Genomic DNA, 17,620 nt, shown 5'->3' on the forward strand with positions numbered 1-17,620 from the left:
AAATCCTGACTTAAAAAATAATGAAATGTTTGAAAAGAAAACGGGTCAGTTGGCAGATGCTTTTATTCAAAGTGACTTAAATTGTATTCAAGATATTTACATTTCTATCAGTCCCTGGGAAGCAAACGCATGACCTTGGCATTGCAAGTGCCATGCTTTACTTTTTGAGCTACAAAACTACCTTTTATTATTAATCTTAAAGAAAAAAAAATTGTTAAATATATTTTTTTATCAAAACTTTTATCCACCAAAACAAACCAACAAACAACAAAGCTATAGTGTACCCAACATGCAAAAGAAAAAAAAATGGACACATATCATATTGACTTCATAATGACATATCATATGGCTTTCCTGTAGCTCAGTGGTTAGAGTGTGGCACTAGCAATGCCAAGGTCATGGGTTTGATCCCAGGGATTGCACATAGATACAAATGTATAGTATAATGCAATGTAAGTCGCTTTGGATAAAAGCGTCTGCCAAATGCATAAATGTAAATGTATTGACATTGACGCTGCAGACCCTAATGACTCTATCAAGGTCAATATGTCTGTTTCAATCATCAGATTCATGCACTCTAGAAACGTTCATCTTTGTCCTGTGTTTGTGCTATATGTCTCCATAAGTTACGACCGATAAAAATGTCTTTGTATTCTTTTAAACTATTGTTGCAGCTATCTCATAACCCCCTCACACAAGTGCTTGTCAGTGCACTCCAGTATTTTGTTGTTGTCGTCGTTACGTCTCTTTTGTCGAGTTTTCTACTGTGAAACAATGGCCTTGGCCAGTGTTGCCACCTTGTGGAACAACTGATTAGTGCAAGACAAATTCAATGCGAATGCGCGAACCGCCGAAATTGGGCGACGTGCGTACTATTCTGGTGAGGAAATCTGCGTCACGCATACTCTACGTGGACCCTAGCATAAAAACTGAAGTATACTTTGGGCTTTAATAGTTACACTACACAACTTGACTTTTTTTTTTCTTCATTAAATAAGATATTCATTAAAATGGTATGAACATTTTTCAAAACCAAAAGAAGCCTACATGAATGCATTTTTAAAAAATATATTTTAAAAATTTTGTCATTCTCCTGAACACCAGCTAACCGTCCCTCTGGTTCTTCTTCTCTAGACTACTTGGTTCCTCTGCTCAGTTCCATCTTCATCGTGCTCTGGATCCTCGCCCTGGCCTCGGCCTTCCTGTGGTGCATTCACCGCCGACGGAAACAGAACACCCACGGCAACACGACTACCTCAGCAACAGAGGACAATACCACCAATAACGTGCGCGAGCAGCTCAACCAAATCAAAAACCCCATCGAGAAACATGCGGCCCACGGCGTGGCCATAAAAGATTACGAGGGGAAGAACTCCATCATTGCCAAAATTAGGACGCATAACTCTGAGGTGGAGGAAGAGGAGATGGACAAACACCTGCAGAAAGCGCGCTTCACCAAGCAGCCGGCCTACACGTTGGTGGAGCGGGAGGAGCGCGCGCCCAACAAAAACCCAAATTGGACTAACAAACAGGACAACAGAGACTTGGAGACGGCACAGAGCTTAAACAGGATGGAGTATATCGTATAGCAGGCAGCTGTGTTGCCGTGCGACCGAACCCCTGTTGCACTTACCGGTCACTTGGCAGGGTCTCGGGGGTGGGGGTTGTGCTTCTTAAAACTGTTGCATCATGTTCTGGACTCCAAGGCTGTTATTTGCCTAGAATCCTGTGTTAATTTAAGTTTCGACAAGCTGGCTTCACACTGGCAATTGATAGTTGCTGTGGACGGCTAGAAAACCCAAATGCTGCGTTTCGCATCCAGTGTTTTCCTTTGTAAAAGAGAAAAAAAAAAAAAAGTAAAAAAAGAAAACGTACACATTTCAAATGTCTATATTTTTGTGGATACGTTTGAGTATCTCAATGAGTCTGAAAAGTTTGCATAGTGTTTGCAAATAGTGTTATTTTCGTTCATAATGACAATGCTCTCACAGCTAAAGTAGTTGTTTCTTCCTTATCCAGCGGCTGTGTGGAAACTCTCTAGTTGGTTTTATTTCTAGTTCTGAACTGAAAGTGCCTTCACAGCTACGCACCACAGCAATTGTCGAAAATGAGTATAAAAAGAAAAAAAGAAAGAGCAAAAAAATTATTTATTATTTTTCTTTTCTTGGGGAGGGATAGGTCGGTCAGCATTTTGCTGCCAATATGAAGAATTGTCAATTTAGTGTAGATATGTATATTTTTTTTAATTAATCACTGTGTATATTTGATTTATTAACTTAATAATCAAGAGCCTTAAAATATCATTCCTTTTTATTTATATGTCCTGTCTAGTTTTGAAGGTTTTGATAGCTTTGATAGGTTTTGAAGCCTATAGCTTTGTTCGGACGACATTTGTTTCATGTTTCACATACCAAAATTTCAAAGAGGAAAAAAAGCAGTCTATTTTTTAGGAAACAAGACGGGCATTTGTGTGCCTGAGAATTTTCTTTTTTCTTTTTATACATTGTCAGATATTTCAATATTTGTATTTTGCCAACTCTTGCTTGCTCAATGCAGGTGATATCATCATCATCATCATCATGGCTGCTTTTTGTTTGGATACTTGTTGGCACACATGGCTTGCCACAGATGAAAAAGAAAAAAATAAATCATTAAAAAAAATAAAAATAAAAGGGAACACGAGTCTTTTAGTTGCTTGTTGGTAAACCTGATTCACACAAATCATTTCTCCTCAGCTTCGGTTTGCAGTATGTCATAAGCTAGGCTGTGAATACTTGAACAGTAGGGGGCCAATGGAAACACTGTAGATGACTGCCTTGCTTTCAGGAGTCCATTTCTATTGCTGTGCACATGTAGTGTTCTTTTCGTAATTCTTTTATATTGAGGCTCTCTAAAACACCAAACCGACATGCTTATCACATTTGTAAATTCTCTGAGATCATGGCAATATTCAATGTTCATATTTGACCTTATTGTAAATTTGTTTTTGTTTCTTTTTTAGTTTGTTCCTGGCAATATTTTTGAATGTTATATTTATTAAACATTTTGTATAAAAGGAAAATTAAATGTTTGTTTTCGATTTGTGCTCTATTGTGCTGCTTTGGGAGAAGCTGAATCCTCTCCTTAAGCTGACGTAATATTACGTAAACCACAAGGCCTGTCTAAATGCGTTTAAATGATATAGCTGAGCGAATCTGATTGTACTCAGTATCATGTGAAAAACCTTCCCTGCGTGAATAATGAGGTATTCGGTAAAATAACTGCAGGGCAAAAGGCAAAACTTATGGTGATGAGTAAAAGAAAGGGGTTTCCCAATGTTTTTCAGTCATATATCATGTAAATTCTGTCATCATATTTTGTACATGCTTTATTTTTTCTGTGGTACGCAAAAGACGACATTTTAAAGAATTAGATCGCCGTTTTACAAGCACAATGAATGGGGCCTGGAAGGTGTCATATACAGTATGGACCACTTTTAACTCATACCCTATATTCAAAGTCTTCTTATGTCATATGATAGCTTTCTGTGAGGAAAAAGAGGGAAATTTAAGAAATTTAATGGAAAATCTTGACATATACACTCTAGCTCTCCTTATCATGGGTGAAGTAACAAGTCCAATTTGTTAATGAATCATTCTTTTGAGTCAGAATCAGTATATAAAACCTGAATCTGAATAATTTATGAATCAGACTCAAAATAAACTTACTGACTCAATTCATTCACAGCAGAGGATAATCAGTGAAAAACGACTTAAACTTCGGTCTGTTTCTCACACAAAGGCTTCATATAGCTTCTGAATACTTTGAATATAATGCAAGTCACTTTTGTGATAATTTTATGGTGCTTTGAATGGCGACTGATGCTTTCGAGCTTCAAAAATGACACATTGTAAGTGCATCAAAATTGGTGCCCAGCACAGCCTCCAGAATTTCCAATTGTGTTCCACAGAAGAAAGTTAGTTGAACGGGTTTGGAATGGGTTGATGACATTTTCATTTATGGATGAAATTTTTCTTGTTGACATGAAATGCAAATTCACCCTATTTATTTTGCAAATGCATGTTATTAATCTTATTCTGAATGTATGATAAGGTTAAAAATTTAATGTTTATTCAAAATGTCAGGCAATTTAAACCCCACTGATCTCAAAATTGAATCAACAACTAAAAAATTGAAGTTTTAGAATAGAAGCCTACATTTTTTTCTTTTTCAATTATCTGTTACTCCGATGTACATCACAATATGTAAGAAAAGATCTACTTGTTACATTGCATCTTTAAGCCTATATTTGCTCAATGTTAATCTTTAATATTGTCATTCTAAACAGTGTATAATTCAAAGTCAAAAAATTCTGTCTTCATTAGTAATGTTAAAGTAAAAGTAAAATATGAGTTATATTTTAAATAGATAGATAGCAATGGATAGCATGAACAGTGATGATTTCAGTTTTTAGTATTCCTTGAACATTTAGTTCAGAAGTATCTCAATAGGAACAAATGGTTGCCATTTTTAATGATTCGAATTGCATTACAGAAATCAAAATATACAGTAAAATGACTTTAAAATGTGTTCTAACTCTAAACCAGAAGCATTCTGACTGAAATGTTGTGGCATTATTACAGCACAATGTTTGTATATTCCGATAACATTTTTATGACATATATCTATTATACTAAAGGCATAAACATCAAGTGATTTGTAAGCATGAGCATGTGACTCGAATTTATGTCCATACATATAATCATCCTGCCATCACGCACTACATCAACGTCGACTGCACTCGTGATTAGCCAAATATCGGACACAAGCTGCACTACAGCGTTCCATAACATTGTCAGTCATCCCACAGCAGTTAACTTTTAGCTGTTATGAAAAGCAATAACACATTTACAAATAATAACCGCAGGGAGACGGCAGTCGGCTCCAACGGTGAAAACCCCTGATCACTTAAGGAACGCGGTGTATGTGAAAACACAGCGAAATCAATCATGTGCTCAGCTGAAGCTGGAAGAGTGGAGATTTCAGACGAATGGAGCCAGAGATTTGGGCTTGAAGCCACAGTGTGCTCGGTGGCTCCCGTTAGTCTGAAATACAAATCTTGTGCAAAAAAAAAAAAAGCGAACTACATTTGTGTTTTTGTTTAGAGCAAAGTTATTGTTTGCATGAGTTCCTTTTGAGCTACTGCTAATGAAGCCTATTCAAATATTTGAGAGGTTCTTGGTAATCTAATACAAACTATTAAGTAGTTTGTGTTTTCTTACTTTAAAGGCAAAAGGGAAATAGTGTAAAGACTGTGTGTGGTGAATTCTTGTGCAACCGCCGCTGACAGACAGCATTACGGTAGAAGTGTGTACTGTAACATCCATCGTGGTGGCGTCAGATATCCTCTCGTTCTATGCCGCTGCGCCCCTCAGGACTTCTTGAGCCGGCGTAATCGGGATGTTCTGGGCTCGCCCCCCTTTCTTCCCTCTCTGGCGGCCAATCTGGAACTAATAGAAGAGCCAGAGGATACGGGCTTGACGGATAGGCCTCTCAGACTTGTGGCCAGCCCGCTTTGGTTAGTCTGTGAAATCTCAGGCTGGGGACTGCAAACGTCTGGTGCGGCAATGCCGGAAGAGAGTTTGTTGGAATCACTCAACACTGCAGGATCTCCAAGGCGCAATCTTTTTGTCTTTTGATGGTCAACGTCCTCTCCTGAGCTGCTTGGGGTTCGTGGTCGTCTCTTCGGACCGGTAGCATCAAGATGTGGTTCAGTGACCTCTTTATCGTTAGATGACAACACGACTTTCCCTTCCTCCAATGACTCACCCGTGAACAATACGAGACCAGGATGACATGTTTCGGCAGACCCCTTCTGTGCTTCATCCACTTGCAATTGGGCTGATTTGGACTCTTGATCATCTTGGCGTTGTCGGGGTTGGACATTAGCCTGCCTGGCACTGGAAGAATGAGAACATGTTAAATGAAGATAAGGATAGATCACCACAAGCTATATAAGAACTTACATCTTCTGAAGGACAGCTCTTTTTGTTGCTGTGGAGCTGGGTAATGGATCTTTGGTCTCTCCAGAGCTAGAAAAATACTTTGACTGGCTTTGTTCACTCTGTTCAGAAAAAAAAAGAAAAAGAAATGTTGATTATAAATCAGCTTATATACAGTCATTTATTATGTTTAGTTTCAGTTATGATGCTGTCTATGTAGGCATTAGGGTGCTCAATAGGTTTTGGAATAGAGCTAGTCTCTCAACACCTGACAGAAACTATGAAGTACATTGTTTATTTCTTGTTTTATTTTTATTTTTTTTTATTTTTTTTTAAGGACTCTAAGAGAAGTCCATTGTACTGACATGAATGAACTTGGAGATATTTGGTGTAGCCATGGGAACGAATCCATGAGATGTTTTGTTTTGACGGCCATACCCAAGAGACCAAGCAAAAAGCTTGTGTTCAACTGCCAGAATTCAGAGAAAGCTCTCTTTTTTCCTTTTCTCTGGCTCAAATGTCTGATCATATTTATCAAAATTAAAAAAATGTGTGTGGCTTTGCTTTTAAGAGCAACATAGTTGTACATAATACATGTTGTGTATTATATGTGTATTATGTGTGTTAATATTAATCATGTCAAAACAATTATCAATATGGTTGAATGTGTGTATACACACAAACACACATGCACACACATACAGAATTTAGACTTCATCTAAAGTCAAGAGATCAAGAATTGGACACATGTCAAGCAAAACATTACATTTTAAATCTTGACTAAAACAAATTTAATTTCCAGAATATTTCCATTGTGTGTGTGTGTGTGTGTGTGTGTGTGTGTGTGTGTGTTTGTGTGAGTTTATCAGGACCTGGCTTGACCACCTGAATAGTTTAACAAACACTTTGAAGTCCTTGTTTTAGTACTAGCCATGCTTAACTGGGCAGCGCTGAGAAGAATAAAGAGACGAGGCAGCTTATTGAATCCCACCAACATACACCTTCAACAGTCCTAATGAAGCTCTATCAACAGAACAATCCTTGACTGAGCAAGAACAGAGCTGGTGCTTGTGGCCACCGTCTTTAGGGGCACAGGATCATTGAACTGCGATTAACCAACACAAAACAATCATTCCAGTCCAAACTGATTGGATTTCATAAAAGTGTAGGTTTACCAACTGGCCTCTGAACAGGTTCAAGATATACAGACTATTAGTTCTATTTTAGGAGCAAACGGCCAGATAAGCACAAGGTCCGTCAAGTCATTAGAGCGAAATGAGGAAATTGCAGAGGGATGTGTTTCATATGAAGTGCACAGACGCTGGTCTAAAGAAGGGGCTTCTATATACCCATATATAATGTCTTGTTTTATAAAGAGGCGTGGTGTGGCCTAGTGGATAATGATTGAACCCTATAGTGCATGTAATGGTGAAGTCAACAGTACAACACAATCAAAAAGAATGCAACATAGATAAATGGAAACAAGGATGACAGACTGACCTGTTATCTTATTGCTCGGCTTTGAGCTGTGAGTTTTATAAATAGTTGAGTTTTGAATCACACAAGAAATGTCCACCTACCGCATGCACAAGTGATCCTGCAGCATGTGATTGTGGCGCAACCTGTCAGATGACCATTTGGTAATGCTGTGCTTTTTTTTTTTTTTTTTTATATAATGAAGACAAAAAGTATTCCAAAATCTCACAAGATAAGTTGTTGGTTGCAAGCCAAGTCTTTATTTATTCGTATTCCTGTATCTCAAACAGTATAGCATGGCGCTAGCAACCAATGGTTTCGTGATTTGGTTCACGTTTCCACTCTATTTTATGTGCATGTCTTCTCATAGAATAAAACATTTATCTACCTCAAGAGAGTGTATATGTTTTTTATGTGCATTTTGGAAATTTGAATTGTTCCTTTACACGAAAAATGGCGTTTTGGGGGCCAGAAAATGCAAGCTTTTAAAAACAGGTTTCAAAGGGAAACTTTTTGAAAACAATTCCGTTACCATCTCCGTGTAAACAACAAAGACGCAAATTTGTAAAAACGGCAATGTCACGTGTATTACATGTTGAGTCTATAGGCGTGTACAGTGTCTTTACAAAGTGATATCGCCAACTACTGGCCTGGCATGAATACAGCGTTTTTCGTGGATCCTTGTGAATGGGGATCATTTTAACAACGTTGTTGTCTGTACAAAGGAAAAACTTCTGTTTTTTGTACACTGTCGTGTAAACGGACCCTTAGTGTTTAAAGTTCCCCTATTATGCGTCTTCGAATATTACCTTTCATGCAGTGTGATATAGCTGTCTGTAAATGTAAATGGTCTGCAAAGTTGTAATGTCGAAAGTGCACAATAAATAAAGTTATTGTCTCTCAAAAGAAAGAATAGACTCTGAACCTATGAATTCCAGTCTCACTTCCATGACCTGCACACAGTGTATGTAACGCGGTAACAAGTTTGGATAATGCCCACCTACGATCTTCATTGACTGCCTGAGAACAACATCTACTTTGACCCGCCCTCATACACTGTAGCTGGTTTGTGTTATGTACATGTCGAAAAGATGCTGTTTTCTGTGCTGCAAAAGCAAATTCTCTTTGTATACAAGAGAAGTCTGTGGTTAAAATTACCACAGTAATAAATCAGCAGTATAACCTTTAGTTGTGTTCCCATCATTTTAATGATGTCTGCTACTCAAATCTCAGCGAGGTCAATGTGAAATCTGTAAAAGGCTTATTCATTTATGTATATATTTTCTGCCGGTGTTCAAAATAACAGTTTTGTGTTTTATATTGTGCAGCTTTAGGTCTCCGGCTAACTGGCAAACTCACGTTATAACTGTCTTACTGAAATAGTTCTGCTAATCAGCTGTAGGCCCACTATTACCTAAAATTGTGCCAGTTAATGCATATTGCCTGTTGTTCTTACTACTCTGAGTAATTATAAAGGATAGCACAAGATTTGTTTTACAAACTTTCATGTTACAGAAGTCTTTCACATTAGTGCTCCATTACTGGTTCAGTTAATGATACAGTTCCCAAATGTGCACCTCAATAAATTAGAAATATACATATCGGTTTGTTGATGGACATGCACCTGTTAATGTACGACAAACTGAGTAAAAACTTATCTCTGAAAAATGTCCTGCTCAAGTCGTCCTTGCAATGGAGGTTCGAGTTGAATAACTAGTTCTTCCAATGTTTCATTATCTGACTCGCGCTCAAATTGATATGGTAAAAATCAACACCATCCTTAAGGCCCGTTCACACCAAGAACAATAACTGTAAAGATAACAATAAAGATATAGGTATAAAATAATTCTAAATATAAAAGAATAGCACTCTCCACACCACAGCTATAATGATATAGTGAAATGTTATCGTTGGGATCACTTTCAGAACGATTTTTCCAGTTGTTGTACGATAAAACTGACAGCCAATCAGAACCCATTCCAATTTAAGGGCTCACGCAGACGATGGCAGATGACATTACGGAGTAGTTAATCGCCGAAGTCCAGAAAAAGCCACCACAGTTTGACAAGTCAAACACCCTTTTCAAGGATAAAATTTTAAAGAAAATGGATATGTGGAAAATAATCGGTCATATCCTCTGAATAAATACTGAGAAGTATTAACGATGAGCATGTTGAGGACATCTGCTGGTTAAAGCTGTGTAAATGCAACAATCAGACCAATCAGAGCAGATTAGGATAATGGAAAGAAGGGGTTTAGAGAGACTAAAGCTTCAAACCGCTTTGAAAGAGTCGTTTTGAGAAATGAGGTAATGTGCAATGTATATTATGAAAAAAATAAAAGTATTTCTTGATCTTTGATGCATGTAAACCTGCTGTAGGAGACCTTTAAAACAAAATTAAGAACCTTTAAAATAGCATAATAGGGGCACTTTAAATCCACAATTTTTAATGTGGCTTTCCAAAATTCACACTCAAAGACAGCAATATGACCAAAATATTATATTACAATATGATTCATTTCATTTCAAAATTACTATATACTATATAACATTATGTAATTATGAGGTTGTTCCAAAAACAATGCCAGCGCGCAAGTACAGAATCAAGTTCTTTCCTGTCTTATTGCGCTTGAACAGTTTAAAATCTCTTTAAAACATTAAATTGGCAAAAATGTATGAACAGGATAAACTTTTGATGCAACATGGCATGAGCATAACAATGGCAAAATTGCAAAACACATCGCCAGCGCACAAGTACCAAATTTATCAAAGTTCTCTTTCGTGTCTTGGAACATTAAACTGGGAAACAGACATGAGAAATATAAATTCAGAAATGTCTACTTTTAAATGAACCAATTCAAATGGAAAACAAATACTCTCTGATTATGTATGGAAAGTGCAGACAGCATCGTCAACTTCATCTTTTCAGATGACACAGACTCAGAAAACACTAGTTTATTAATAAATTATTAAAATGTTTCCTTGCTATTTTTTACAACCACCTGGCTCTGGGTGAAGTAACATTACCAAAAAGGGGAGGCCACACAGAAGACTAAGTTTAACAAATAAACATTTAATTAAGAATAAGTCAAATAATATAAAAAATAGGTTTAAGTATAAAGAAAGTAAGAAAGAAAGAAACAATCCAGGACTGGAGAGGGAAGATGAATGGCTGCCCAGTCCAGACAACACACAGCTCTCTGAATCTCTGTCTTTTAAAGGTGCCATCGAATTGAAAATTGAATTTACCTCGGCATAGTTGAATAACAAGAGTTCAGTACATGGAAATGACATACAGTGAGTCTCAAACTCCATTGTTTCCTCCTTCTTATATAAATCTCATTTGTTTAAAAGACCTCCGAAGAACAGGCGAATCTCAGCATAACACCGACTGTTACGTAAACAGTCGGGGTGTACGCCCCCAATATTTGCATATGCCAGCCCATGTTCCCAACATTATGAAAGGCATTAGACAAGGGCAGCTAGTATTAACGTCTGGATCTGTGCACAGCCGAATCATCAGACTAGGTAAGCAAGCAAGGACAACAGCGAAAAATGGTAGATGGAGCAATAATAACTGATATGATCCATGATAACATGATACTTTTAGTGATATTTGTAAATTGTCTTTCTAAATGTTTTGTTAACATGTTGCTAATGTACTGTTAAATGTGGTTAAAGTTACCATCGTTTCTTACTGTATTCACGGAGACAAGAGCCGTCGCTATTTTCATTTTTAAACACACATTTCAGAATCAATGTAAACATCCAAATAAACACTGTACTTACGCGATTAGACATGTTGCATGACGAACACTTTATAAAGATCCATTTTGAGGGTTATATTAGCTGTGTGAACTTTGTTTATGCAATGATAGAGTCGAGAGCTCTGGGGGGGGGTATTTTGAGCTGAAACTTCACAGACAGACTCAGGGGACACCTTAGACTTATATTACATCTTGTAAAAAAACGTTCGATGGCACCTTTAACCCCAAACGCCAATCATAGGTACCACTCCACACCTGTACCTGACGCTCGCTCTGAAAGAGGCAAAACCACGGAACAACACCACATAGTCGACAAATATAAAAAGAACACTCTGGGCCGTAACAAACACATTCATACTCATTACTTTTGCGGTGCTTTATAGCAAGCTTCATGCGTGTGCTTAAGCACGGAATTGGCTATATTACGCCTATATATTAAAGTCTCATTATTGTTTAGTATTCCTCGTAAATTTAACTAATTAGGCAGCCCTAGACGCCACACTGCAACCTCACGTGAGCATAACATTGAAAGAGACAAGGATACAAAATTTATACCGGTTGTCAGGTTTCTACCAGTTTATCGCCCACCTCTAAGATGGAATGGAAACCCAGCCACAGACAGAAAGGTCCAACTCCATCAAAGCTCTGTTCCCACAAGCTGTCTGAAATAATCAGACTTAGCGGGATTGCACATAAATCAGACTCTAAATGGGCTGATCAATAGCTAGTAGGAAGGTTCTCTTTAAGGTGTAAGGAAGGGTAATGAATGTGAAGATCTGAGAACACAGAGACTATCAGGGCCCTAAAAACTCTCTGCAGTGTGTTCACCCACAGAGAAAAGTATTCATAGGAAATTATGTTGTAAAATGGACCACTAATGTTTAAAAACAATTCATTTCAAAAGTCAGAGTGAGCAAACTGCTGTCTCATCCGTAGTCTGTGCTCCATCTATGACCACCGTCTGTCAAACTCTCTCTTACACACATACAGAAACTCCCCCCTATTTACCACGTTCCTCAGCCCACTGCAACCAAGACTGGACGGTTTTTAGGGGGATATCCAGACACACAAGCGCACAAAAACACACCCATGCTCACTAACGATAAGTCCACTGAAAATAAACACACCCAGTGAGCATGAACGGAACAGCGGACACACACGCTAGACAAAAACATGGAGGACAGGGGAGGAAGAACATTTGAATTTCAATGCCTTCATATGCATTTTACAAACCTTTGGAAAACAGATGAAAGAGACAGCAACAATGGAGCAGTGTTTCTTTCCCAGAGAAACTCACCCAAGAAGCAATTCTCTCATGTTCTCCGCTGGCTTTCAAAGAACAACAAGGGAAAGAGCGATAAGAAAAGAAATTTAGGTCAGAAAGTTAGTGGAGTGATTTGTTAGCTGAATAAGAAACTGAGAGCAGTCAATGGGTCTATGGAAACAGGGAATATCTATGAAAAAAAAGTGCAGAAATTTAGTGCAGTTACATTACCGTTCAAAAGTTTGGGTACATTTTTTTGTTTTTTTCAAATAAATCTATAGTTTTGTTTAGCAAAAATGAATTAAATTGATTTTAAAGTTACAGTAATGACATTTATATTATTAAAAATGATTATATAAAAAAAAAAAAAAAAAAAAAAAAAAAAAAATGCTGTTCTTTTGAACTTTATATTCATCAAATAATCCTAAAAAAAATAATGTATTAGACCTGCCTGAGGAAGGTCTGTTGACCGAAACATTGCATATTAAAGCCATTAAAGGATTAGTCCACTTTTAAATACACTTTTCCTGATAAATTTACTCACCCCCATGTCATCCAAGATGTTCATGTCTGTCTTTCATCAGTCGAAAAGAAATGAAGGTTTTTGAGGAAAACATTCCAGGATTTTTCTCCTTACAGTGGATTTCAATGGCTACCAACAGATTGAAGGAACGAACCCGGCGCCAGTTTCGTTTTTTTCCGTAACTTGAATAGGGAAGGCGTAGGACATTCAGCGTAAGCGTTATGAAGAATGCGGAAGCGGAAAGTACGTTCAAGGCGATATTTTGTTTATAAAGCATAAACGGTTATATTTTTTTCGAAAATGACCGATCGATTCGCTAGATAAGACACTTATTACTCATCTGGTATCGTTTAAAGCCCTTGAAGCTGCACTGAAACTGTAATTTTGACTTTCAACCTGTTGGTAGCCATTGAAATCCACTGTAAGGAGAATAATCCTGGAATGTTTTCCTCAAAAACCTTCATTTCTTTTCGACTGAAGAGAGAAAGACATGAACATCTTGGATGACATGGGGGTGAGTAAATTTATCAGGAAAAGTGTATTTAAAAGTGGACTAATCCTTTAAGTGATTCAACATGTTTAAGCATTGTGCAAGATTGTTTCATTTTTAGTTAACATTGATATTAATAAAAAATGTTTCTTGATCATCAAATCAGCATATTAGAAAGATTTCTGAATCATGTGATGCTGAAGACTGGAGTAATGGCTGCTGAAAATTCAGCTTTGCCATCACATGATTTTTTCCAAAGTTACTAGCCACTCAGCATTTTCACTGGCCACAATTTTGACATTGATACCATGGGGGAAAAGTGCCATATAGATATTTTTAATAATATCTCATAATTTGGCAGCAGGTTTATTAGGCTGCTGTCACTTTAAGACCTGACGCACTGATCCATTATTCTGTTACACAAGCGTTTTCTTTTTCAACTGTTTACGTTCACTTAAAACATAACTGACTTTTCACATGAATACTTGCCAAGACCGGCACTTTGACATTGTTTTGTGTGTATTTGACTGTTTAAGAGCAATAAGCAGCGAAAAAGAACTCAATTTAGTACTGAGAGGCAGCTTTATGTGCACGCACTTTAAAGGTGCCCAAGAATGCTTTTTCACAAGATGTAATATAAAATCTAAGGTGTCCCCTGAATGTGTCTGTGAAGTTTCAGCTCAAAATACCCCATAGATTTTTTTTAATTAATTTTTTTAACTGCCTATTTTGGGGCATCATTAACTATGCACTAATTTTTTCAGCGCGCCGCCCCTTTAATTCGCGTGCTCCCTGCCACACGAGCTCTCGATTATATTACAGCACATTTACAAAGTTCACACAGCTAATATAACCCTCAAATGGATCTTTACAAGATGTTCGTCATGCATGCTATATGCATGCTTCGAATTATGTGGGTAAAGTATTAATTTTGATGTTTATATTTGATTCTCTATGAGTTTGAGGCTATGCTCTGTGGCTAACGGCTAATGCTACACTGTTGGAGAGATTTATAAAGAATGAAGTTGTGTTTATGAATTATACAGACTGCAAGTGTTTAAAAATGAAAATAGCGACGGCTCTTGTCTCCGTGAATACAGTAAGAAACGATGGTAACTTTAACCACATTTAACATTACATTAGCAACATGCTAACGAAACATTTAGATAGACAATTTACAAATATCACTAAAAATATCATGCTATCATGGATCATGTCAGTTGTTATTGCTCCATCTGCCATTTTCGCTGTTGTTCTTGCTTACCTAGTCTGTTGATTCACCTGTGCAGATCCAGACGTTACTGGCTGCCCTTGTCTAATGCCTTTCATAATGTTGGTAACATGGGCTGGCATATGCAAATATTGGGGCGTACACCCCGACTGTTACGTAACAGTCGGTGTTATGTTGAGATCCGCGTGTTTTCCGGAAGTCTTTTAAACAAATGAGATTTACATAAGAAAGAGAAAGCAATGGAGTTTGAAACTCAATATATGAAGAGTTTCGTTGCAAAATGAGATAACTCCGTTTTTTAAATTTTTCAACAATCTTGTTTTTTGGTTGTGCATTCTTAATATCAATTCAACTGCAGTTGGTTTGTTTTGATTTAAACCTTCATAACTTAAAAAATACAGCTAAGTAGCACCATAAAACAAAATAATAACATGATAACATAATAATAAACATGTTTTGACAAAAATGTTAAAAACGGAGTTATCTCGTTTTGCAACGAAACTCTTCATATGTCTTTTCCATGTACTGAACTGTTGTTATTCAACTATGCCAAGGTAAATTCAAATTTTGAATCTAGGGCACCTTTAAGTGTGAGCACAAAATCTGCAGGAATGAGTAAAATTATGCGCAATATGCGCAAACCCACCCCGTAACACCAATAATATTAATCCATACTTTCCGTAGCAAATAAAACGAGTGAGTAAGAGGAGACGGGTTTGTGTGTCAACTCGCTGTCGGAGAGATGAGAGAGTGAAAAGGCACAGCTGGTATCGTGTATCTATTCTGCGGAAAATGAGTATTGTAAGTGTTTTTGACATTTCAGTATCGATATTATCGAGAAAAAAAAAAAGATATTTTTTAACAACACTACATTGCACTTAGTTTATCATTTCAGATGCCTTTTAAAAAGACTACACTTGAATAATGCATATATTATATATAAAATTCAAGCTGCCAAAGTGACTGCGTTACATGATGCCACTGCTGAAATCCACCAGCATTTGGGGAGTTGGCAGGTGTTAATGTCAAGCCCTGATTGCATATAAACACCTTTCAGTTAAAAGTGAAACAAATTCAAGTGGAATCCAGTAAGGAGAACTGCAGCCCACATACACTTGACATAAACACTTAAAAATAGCATCTATTTGTCTTTACACTAAATGATTGTTGAAAATGTAAGCCATAAAGTCATTTTTAAAAGGAAATGAGTCAGTGTTCACAATCTCATTCACCCTTCACATTTCCATAAGCTCAATCATACATAACCATGAAATGAGGTTGAGTTGATGCTATAAGTGCTGGCATGCTTAGAGGACACTCTTACAATGACTCATCTGCACTAGTAAACAAACAAATATATACCACTAGTCACGAGATCTGGATTAGCCGTTAGGCAGATCACTGTTACAAAAGCACTTGAAGGCCCGCAATGCGGGTAGTGGAAGTGCAGTTACGGATCAGGACAAAGATCAGTCAGGGAGAGGTGATCCATGAACTGGTTTGCCTGTGACCATGATGCCCTTGAGCAAAGCACTTAACGTAAGGTTTCTCTAAGAGGACTGTCCCAACAAGTGTACTGTAGACACTATGAGTAAAAGTGTGGTCACACTAGACTGTGTCTCATTCACTTCCATTAATGCCTATATCAATGCAGGAGAATGGGAACACAACATAACCATACACTCTAAAAAAATGCTGGGTTATGTTTTTTAACCCAAATGCCAGGTTCAGCCTGATGGGTCATTTTATTTGATTGTTTTTAACATTTTTACCCAGGTGCTGAGTAGTTTTTGTGTAACTCAGCTGCTGGGTCATTTTTACTGTCAATACAAATGATGAACCTACCCAGCGCTGGGTGTTTGTCAACAGTCATTATGTGTTCTGTTCTGTGAGAAAACTTCCTGAGGGGAAATTTCCTGAATGAAATTAAGGGTTGCAGTACATTGTATTCCTATCAATCTATTCCTGTCTCACATTTTACCTTTTTTGTCTACATATACAGTGCTCAGCGTAAATGAGTACACCCCTTTTGAAAAGTAACATTTTAAACAATATTTCAATGAACACAAAAACAATTTCCAAAATGTTGACAAGACTAAGTATGTAACATCTGTTTAACTTATAACATGAAAGTAAGGTTAATATAACTATAAAATAAAATTTTCAGTTTTACTCAAATTAGGGTGATGCAAAAATGAGTACACCCCACTGAAAATCTCTGGAGCAAAGCTAAATTTTAGACTACAACTGTCTAATTTAACAAGAATTCAACCACAGGTGAGTCTAATTATTCATTACACAGGTGTCCAGCAGACAGCTGACTATAAAAGGGTGTTAAAACCCCTTCCCATTTCATGCTGTCAGCAATGGCACCATATGGAAGAGAAATGTCACAAGACCTGAGAAAAAAAATTATTTCTTTACACCAGAAAGGTGAAGGCTACAAGAAGATCAGGAACTGCAACCATCTCTCAGAGACATCCAGGTCGTCCACGGAAGTTAACACCTCGACAGGAGCGTCTTCTGATGAGATGAGTTGAAGAAAATCAGCATGCAAGTTCACTGCAGTTATCTAAAGAAGTAAAAAGCCAAACTGAGGTGACTATTTCCCGTGACACAATACGGTGTAGACTGCAGAGGAATGGCATGCATGTGTGCTGTCCACGAAAGAAGCCTCTCCTAAAGCCCAGGCACAAAAAAAGCCCGCCTAGAGTTTGCCAGGGCCTATGCTGACAAAGATGAAGACTACTGGGACTCTATACTCTGGAGTGATGAGACCAAGATAAATGTTTTTGGAACTGATGGCTTCAAAACTGTATGGCGTCGCAAAAGTGAGGAATACCTTGTGGGGCTGCATGAGTGCTGCTGAGGTCGGGAGCTACATTTC

The 17,620-nt window shown here is 37.4% G+C and overlaps 2 protein-coding genes across 5 annotated transcripts in view; one reads left to right on the forward strand and one right to left on the reverse strand.

Moving 5' to 3' along the window:
* jag1b (jagged canonical Notch ligand 1b) overlaps window positions 1-3,061 on the forward strand; it is a 32,456-nt gene extending 29,395 nt beyond the window's left edge. Inside the window, exon 26 of the mRNA XM_048205450.1 lies at window positions 1,135-3,061. Coding sequence (XP_048061407.1) covers window positions 1,135-1,589 — 455 coding nt within the window. The 3' untranslated portion in view covers window positions 1,590-3,061. The remainder of the gene's footprint in view (window positions 1-1,134) is intronic.
* Window positions 3,062-4,483: 1,422 nt separating this feature from the next.
* LOC125277158 (SLX4 interacting protein) overlaps window positions 4,484-17,620 on the reverse strand; it is a 54,587-nt gene continuing 41,450 nt past the window's right edge. For all 4 annotated transcript variants that reach the window (XM_048205455.1, XM_048205452.1, XM_048205456.1 and 1 more), the window contains 2 exons: window positions 6,006-6,103; window positions 4,484-5,939 (listed from right to left, as the gene is read on the reverse strand). In XM_048205455.1, the coding sequence (XP_048061412.1) occupies window positions 5,411-5,939; window positions 6,006-6,103 (627 nt within the window). In that variant the 3' untranslated portion in view covers window positions 4,484-5,410. The remainder of the gene's footprint in view (window positions 5,940-6,005; window positions 6,104-17,620) is intronic.

Source organism: Megalobrama amblycephala, linkage group LG10 (genome assembly GCF_018812025.1).
Source record: "Megalobrama amblycephala isolate DHTTF-2021 linkage group LG10, ASM1881202v1, whole genome shotgun sequence".
NCBI lineage: Eukaryota > Metazoa > Chordata > Actinopteri > Cypriniformes > Xenocyprididae > Megalobrama > Megalobrama amblycephala.